The 8,460-nt window shown below is 41.8% G+C and overlaps 1 protein-coding gene across 1 annotated transcript; it reads left to right on the top strand.

Annotated features, from left to right (window-relative positions):
• Positions 1-570: 570 nt before the first annotated feature.
• setmar (SET domain and mariner transposase fusion gene) lies at positions 571-5,229 on the top strand. The gene is made up of 2 exons (XM_084316658.1): positions 571-688; positions 4,366-5,229. The coding sequence occupies exons 1-2, from the start codon at positions 578-580 to the stop codon at positions 5,164-5,166; spliced, it is 912 nt and encodes a 303-aa protein (XP_084172784.1). The 5' UTR covers positions 571-577; the 3' UTR covers positions 5,167-5,229.
• The last annotated feature ends 3,231 nt before the right edge of the window (positions 5,230-8,460 follow it).

Raw genomic sequence — 8,460 nt, 5'->3', positions numbered from 1 at the left:
TTCATAGATTGAGATGCGGTGTGAGTCAGAAACTACAGGACATCCACATGCACAGATATGGCGATGTTTTTATTAGCTCCGTCATGCTGGTATTCGGAACAGATCCTCGATGGAGTAGGAATATCGCTAGCCAACGAATATCGATTACTTCTCAGTCTGAACTTTAGTTTTAGGATAAAAATAGATATATTCCAGTGAGAGGCAGAATAAGAGAGAGGTCAGGTGGTTTTAAGTAGTGTCACACTGCCACCTGCTGCCTACATTGAATTAATGCAGTTAACAAATTGATTTTAAATAGATACAATTATATTATATTATTCAATGTTTAAATACTAACTTATCCACGAAACTGTAGAGTTGTATATAGGCTAATGTTGCCCAATTGCTTATAAATCCGCAATCACGTACTACTAGTACTATGCAGTATTGCAATGATACACCACTAGGTGGAACTACATTATGGTAAAGATACCCCGGAAGTGTCTTCTGGGTTTGTTGACATCTTTTGCTGCAACACGTTTGTTTCGACTGCGTTATAACGGTAGCTGATTTCGTTTTGACACAGAAAAGATGTGTCATGATGAATTCCCAGAAGGGCTTTGGTCTGGATGTAAGCAACGATCTCGAGAATGTTCCCGTTTTAATAGAAACACCCCTGCTCAGCAGACTTGAATACCCCGTATTTAAGGTAATACAACTGGAAGATAACTTATAATATATGATAACTCATATGTATTATTATGTAGGGTTAATTACCGGTATGCCTACTAATCTGCAAGACATAAACTCGAATATTTACAATCAGGAAATCCTCTGCAAATGAGCTTTCCGAGACAGTATTTCCTTCCGCCACACGTGTAACGTTAGTTAAAGGGGCACTTCATCGGAAAAACAACAGCGATTTATTTTGCACACAATCTCACACGTACCCCAATGGACTCTAAACTGTTTTGCACACATTTATTTAGTGTGACAGTTACTGAAAGTTGATAAAGTTAATGAGTTTGAAATTCTGTCTGTAAATAGACAGTACTGTATATTTGTATATCTTGTATGTCATAAATGTCTGGATGTAACAGTACTACTGTATATTTGTATGTCGTGTATGTCATAAATGTTATGAATTTAAAATGGGGGACCCTGATGTAAACAAGACTAAAGTCTTTCTCTGGTCTGCATCCCCTTAACAATTGTGTGTATTGAGCCCTACTGTATTGTACCCATTCTGCAAAATATGTTAATACAATTTTCAATCAATCAATGAATATCTCATCCCGTGATGTCATCAGAGAACACTGAATCCTTGGGTTGTGTTAATTACAGGCTTACAGCTCAATTAATTGATTGTAGATGAAAAAGTAGAGATAAGGATTGCTATTTTTTCCATCAACACCATTTCATGACAGATGAGAGAACTCATTTACTCTCAATAACTGACAACTATATTAATGGGTGCAAAACAGTTTAGAGCCTTGGAACATAACATGAGATTATGTTAAAAATAAATCTATGTTTTTCAGTGAAGTGTCCCTTTAAGCAAGCCTTTTGTGTGTGTGTGTGTATGTGTGCGTGCGTGTGTGTGTTGTGTGTGTCTGCCTGCCTGCATGTGTGAAACAAGTGTCAAAGTGCGGGTGCAAACAATTGCCTGTCCAGCTTTTGTGGGGTAGTCAGGTCAGGTGCATACAGACAGAAAGATAATCCTTTAATTCCTCAGAGTAATGCACAGCTAATGGAAAATAAAGTGTTTTTATTGTATACTAGCTGTGTCACAATGTCCTTTTTACAAAGGGATATCCTAGTAATGTGAAAACCTGCCCAAACATCAATTAACAAGGGCAAAAGACTAAGAGCCCCACACAGAAAAAGTTTGCCTACATTTAAACCTTAAAGGGGCACTTCACCAAAAAACAATGCTGATTTATTTTGCGCATAATCTCACACGCATCCAAAAACTCTAACCAATTTGGCACACATTCATTTTGTTTGACAGTCATTGAGAGTAAATATATGATTATAATATGATATGATTTCAAAGATTTGTTTATTTCATACAGTCCTCTCCCTCACTACTCATCTCCTACTGTCTGGGAAGTAGTGTTTCCCTAATATGGAAATCAGTGCGACACTTTTTGCTGTTGGTCCATTGACAATTAGTTGCAGACTTCATGGGCTTATAGAAATTTAGTTTGAGCTGCGACATCCAATGAATTGTATTTAAAGGTAGGGCGTACAGCTCTGAATCGGAAAATGTACCTATATCATAGTCAAATCACCACATGTACTGTCATAGTGTTCTAGAAGTTGTTCCACTATTCACTGTCTTTGAAGCAGCTCCAGGATTTATCTATTGATGTATCTTGTCTATTGTGCTGTAATGTATTATACAGTAGAAATAACATGTGAATTCTATTTTAGGGTGAGAAGTCAGTTGTTGGCCTCATGCCAATAAAAGATTCTCGATAATAACCGCTCTATCTGCTAACGTTATGTAGTGCTTAATATTTAACTGAGATAGTGCATCTCAAATTGAATCATGGCATTTTAACTTGTATTATTGCTGTACTTCATGGCCTCCTGGCTCTCTACTTCTGCCTGTTCCTTGTTGTATGACTTAACACTCTTGGTATGGGATCACTGTTATAAACACAAGTAGCATAATGATGTAATCGCTCTGCCATAGAAAATTGTATTACAGGTTTGAATATATATCTCTCAACATCATCATGCCATAACTCCAATGAAGCGCTACCAGATGGATAAGGTTTTTTGATCTAACCTGGAGGGTAGTTAAGGTAAATGGACTGCAGTTATTATATGGCCCTTTTATCCAAAGAGCTTTACTTTATTTGATGCCTCGGATTATGGCTGTGTGATATGAAAGAGATCAGTATGACGATAATCATCTGGGGGAAAAATCTGATATTGCTATACCATAGCTTTATCACTATATTTGACATGTGCAAAATCCTTTCAGATATTGAAGATCTAATTTTGAGAGAAATTTTAGCTAATAATAATAATCATTAATTTACATGATAGAATCGTGCACAATGATATAACAGTGTCATAATTTCCTCACAATAGGATCCCAATATGAGACAAATAAATTATCATTGAATGCCTTAGCACAGACATCGCAAGGTAGATCAGCCAGATAGAGCCCCAGATAGAGCAACCAGATAGATCAACCAGATAGAGCAGCCAGATAGAGCCCCAGATAGAGAAACCAGATAGATCAACCAGATAGAGCCCCAGATAGATCAACCATATAGAGACCAGATAGAGCAACCCGATATAGACCATATAGAGAGACCAGATAGAGACCTGATAGACAGAGCAACCATATGAAGAGACCATATAGAGAGACCAGATAGAGGGCCAGATAGATCAACCATATAGAGACCAGATAGAGCAACCAGATATAGACCATATAGAGAGACCAGATAGAGACCCGATAGACAGAGCAACCATATGAAGAGACCATATAGAGAGACCAGATAGAGGGCCAGATAGAGCAGCTAGATAGAGCTGCCAGTATGACTACTACCATATTGTCTTTATACCTGTAGTATCACTGTACATATTAATATTACAACTCTGTACATACATCGGACTACTGTAGCACTATTACTAGTAGTACTCATTTATATATTTTATACCCAGTTTAATCACCTGTACCGTTGTATATTACTATTGCACTTTACATTTGCACTCTGGTTGGATGCCAAACTTATTTTCGTCGTACTAAGTTTGTGCTGTATAATGACAATGCATTTGAATAGAATCTAACCCATACCCTTTTTTACAGGTGAACCAGGTTCCTTTATTTACCCTAGTCTATGGCACAAGGAATAATTGCATCATGTGTGCTGGTAAATGTCATGTAGAAGAAGGGGTATTTGTTTACTTTTAGGATGTACCCAGCACACTGCCGACTGTGCTAATATTATGAATGAAGACTGGTTGTCTTGTTCATGTTGTGCAGCAGCAGCCACCAGGTGGCAGCACAGGCTGATGGCAGTGGAGTGAATGGAAGAAAGAAAAACCTTAGTTATGAACCACAGGAACTGCCACACTTTTCTTCAGTGCTTTATAATGTCATTTTCTACTGTTTTTAATTATTGTAAAACTGCTTTAGATGATATTGATTCAACGCTTGTGTCAAGGAGATAGCTAGCTAGTTAATTGGTATTTAGACCTGTTAAGGTTATTGGAAGGACATTGGGGCACCATAGTCTAAGCTGCAAAGATAAGTGTTGTTTTGAGGGTTTGTTGCAGTCTGGCCCTAAGTGTAGGGTTTAGGCTAATTATCTATCTATAGTGTTTTAATAGTAGTTTACCTCATATTCCGATGTTGTGTTTCAGTATTCACCAGACAATGTGCAGGGCCCAGGATGTCCCATAGACCCCTGTGAGGTTGCCCTTCCTGGGTGCTCCTGTCACTCCCACTCCTGCCTGACTGACAGCTGCGCCTGTCTGCACACATACGGACAGACCTACGACAGCTCGGGCAGACTGCTGGACCTGAGTAGCGCAGACTCTGCTTACTGCAGGCCTGTGTTTGAGTGCAACGCCCTGTGTGGCTGCAGCGAGGCCTGCTGTAACCGGGTGGTCCAGAGAGGCCTGAGACTCAAACTGGAGGTCTTCCCCACCGAGGAGAGAGGCTGGGGCATGCGGACGCCGGAGCCCATTCTCTGCGGGACCTTTGTCTGCGAGTATGCGGGTGAAGTGATCAGCTTTGAGGAAGCCAGACGCAGGCAGCTCGCTCAGGGGCCCGAGGACAGTAATTACATCATATCCGTGAGGGAGCATGCAGGCCAGGGCCCGGTCACTGAGACCTTTGTGGACCCGGCTGTTACAGGTAACGTGGGGCGCTTCCTGAACCACTCCTGCCAGCCCAGCCTGTTCATGGTACCGGTGCGGGTCCACTCCACGGTGCCCAGGCTGGCTCTGTTTGCTGGCAGGGACATCGATGCCCAGGAGGAGCTGACGTTTGACTACGCAGGAGGCTACAGAAATCAGCCTCCCGTGGAGCAGCTCACACAAGGTGACCGTGAAGTACAGGTCAGCAAGACACCCAGACTCCTCCAGAGGAAGCCGTGTCGCTGCGGGGCCCAGAACTGTAGCGGAGTCCTTCCACTCGATGTGTCGGTTCTCAGTATCTGATCAGAACTGTACCGGAGTCCTTCCACTGGACACGCCTGTTCTCAATATCTGATCACATTTGTATTAACGAGATTGAAAGAGATTGTTCATTTTTCTGTACGTTTCAGAGATGATTGATACATTTGTTTGGTTTGTTTTCACATATTTTGCTGATGAAGATGAAAGAGAGCATGTGTGTGGGGGGGGGGGGGGGATGCAGAGTGCATTACTGTGAGGAGTGAGTTAAGGACATTCAATTCAATCTTTATTCAATCTCGAGGATCATTGAGGGCAGCTCTCATACAGGCATATTAAAATGGTAAAAACACAAAATAAAGATAAGGAAAAGAAAAGAAACATTTATAATAATAGTAAATATGATTTTATATAGCGCTTTTCTACAACTCAAAGTCGCTTTACACTAAGGGGCGGCGGTAAGGAGACAAACAACAAACAAACACAGATGGATGGGGGGAGGGGGCTGGGAGAAGGCAATGGAGAATAGATGGTCTTGAGGTGGGATTGGAAAACTTCAAGAGACGCTTGAGTCTCTCATGTCTTGGTGGAGAGAGTTCCAGAGCCTGGGAGCTGCGCTGGAGAAGAGCTCTGTCCCCAAAGCTGCGAAGGTTGGACTTGGGGGAGGAGAGAAGGCAGGCTGAGGTAGATCTGAGGGACGGAGAGGGTTGGTAGGTGGAGAGGTCAGTGAGATTAGCTGAAATATTCTAAAATCATTAAGCCATTGAGCTATAAGTCATTCTCCCTCTCGTGTGCGCATGCTGTGTGTGTGTACATTTGCTATAGGCTACTCTTTTTGACATGGACCAGGCTAATTAGCTTTAACAATCCTGATTCCTGAGCCTATTTTATTAAAAAGGAAGATATTGATTATGTATATCATCTTTTTTTATAATCTTATCTCATTTGCTGGCACAAGCACTAACATAGCGTGGAGTGGAGAGATAACACATGGAGATTAGCTATATAGCTCAGCAGCTGTAACAGAATAATTTTATTACTTTTGTTTCAACAGTCAACATATTTTAGTAATGAAAATATAATTGTAGAATGTTCCATGTTCTGTCATCTATCATATTAATAAATGTATAAAGTCTAGTGGACAGGATGTTGTGGCTCATGGTATCGAAGGCTGCACTCGGGTCAAAGAGGATGAGAATGTTAAGGACTGGTGTCAGCAGAGGTGAGTAGGTCATTGAATGCTTTGAGGAGTGCAGTTTCTGTGCTGTGGAGTGGGTGAAAACTGGACTGGAGGGGTTCAAGTAGGTTATTGGAGTACAGGTGGGTTTGGAGTTGTGTGGCGACAAGGCATTCTAGGGTTTTTGAGAGGAAGGGGAGATTGGCCGGCAGTGGTTGAGGCAGGATGGATCAAGACCAGGTTTGTCGAGGATTGGGGTGACAGTGGCAGTTTTGAAGGTGGAGGGGACAATTCCATGGGACTGTGAGGAGTTGGTCAGGTAGGGGCATAGGAGAGGGAGGCATGTCTTCAACAAGGGAGGGGGGGTGAGGGAGCAGGTTCTGGGTTTTGATAACCTGATGAGTTTACAGATGATGGAGGGGGCAAATGGAGCGAAGAGGGCATGAGGATTACGGCTGGGGTCATTGATGATGGTGGGAAAATGGGTAGACTTGGTGGCAGTGAGGCCATCTTTGTCAGCGGAGAGGTGGAGTTTGTAGGCTTGGTGGATAGTGAGTGATGTTTTTTTGGTGAGTCATTCCAGTTGGCAGTCTGTTTTGAGAAGGGCCAGTGTATTGAGGGAGGCAGACAGCCAGGGTGATGTTGAGGTTATTGGCGAGATCATCAGGTGAGGGCTGGTTCCAGGGGGAGAGCATTGGAGAGCAGATCAGAGAGGAGGATTGGTAGATTTTGTGTTTCGGAAGGTTATTCTTCTGCTGAGGTGTGGATGTGAGGTTGGGGATGGATTAACTGGATGAGATTATGATCTGACAGGAAATGGGGATGAATGGATATTGAGTTGACAGAGCAGACAAGGTCAAGGATATGGCCTTTGACATGGGTAGGGAAAGTGACATGCTGGGTGAGGTTGAAGTTGTCAAGTAAAGTGATGAATTCAGATACAGACTTACAGGTGGGTGAATCAATGTGAATGTTAAAGTGGCAATCCTTTTTGTTTATTTTGACGACATCTATTGGTGGTAAGTGGTCGTTGCTGTTATATCTTTGCACTGGATTGACTTGCTTTCCATCTTGAAAGTTCATGCTAACTACTGGGTTAATCTTCTATTCATTCCAAACAAACTGCTGTTGCTGCTAGTGATATAAAACACATCACTTCTTGTGTGCCAGATGATTTCCCCAGGAATGTCTTACCAGACACTGGTGTTTAGAACAGCCAAGAACAGCAAATGTAAAACATTCATGAAATGGTTATAGGTAGACTCACTATTATGTTATATCAGTTGAACTGGTTATAGGTAGAATCACTATTGGTGATAAAAAGTGACAAAATAGAAATTTATTTATATGAACATGTTGGAGATTATTACTTTAAAGTTGCAGAGCAGTTGTAATGTTGTGAGTTCAGACAGGAAGAGTGTAGATGAGGATGTCATTTACTGGGGCCAGTTTCTAATTGCAGCCACCCATAGGTGCTATTTGAGAGCGGTTTTGAAGGAGGGTAGGGATTCACATTCCTTTACGGCTGTGGGTAGGGCGTCCCACATTATTGTGGCATAATTGCGAAACGTGTTTAGTCCCTTGTTTGAGCCGAATCTGGGTTGAACATGATTTGTGGAACTCCCTCTGGTGTTGTGGTTGTGGAATTCACTGACCTTTGAGAAGTATTTCGACATGTACATGGGTATATTAGTGGTGTAGTGTATCTTGTAGACCAGGCCCATTGCAAGTTGCTGTACTCTGTCGTCTACTCTAAGCCATCCTAGGTTGTCAAAATACCATGAGGTGCAAGCATAGTCATAGTACCCTTGAATGAGTGCGCCTGTTAGAGTGTTCAAGGTATTCTTGTTTACCAGAGAGGAGATCCGGTACAAGAATCTTGTTCGTTGGTTGACTTTTTTTTATTACATTGGTTGCCATTTTGTCACAGGAAAGATTTGCTTCTAGGATGGAACCCAGGTAGATAATTTCATCTTTCCTTGTGACAATATTGTCACCCACTGTAACAGAGAAGCTGTTGGCCTTGCTGAGTTTTCTATTTGATCCAAAGAGAATGGATTCTGTTTTACCCAGGTGTAATGATAGTTTGTTATCAGCGAGCCAGGTGCAGATTCTGCCGAAATTTGGAACAGTAAAGGTCCTAGTATGCTTCCTTGTGGAAC

The sequence above is a fragment of the Notolepis coatsorum genome (genome assembly GCF_963971535.1).
Source record: "Notolepis coatsorum genome assembly, chromosome: 6".
Classification (NCBI taxonomy): Eukaryota; Metazoa; Chordata; class Actinopteri; order Aulopiformes; family Paralepididae; genus Notolepis; species Notolepis coatsorum.
Note: the sequence above shows the minus strand (reverse complement) of the source record. Positions and strands in the feature narration are given on the sequence as shown.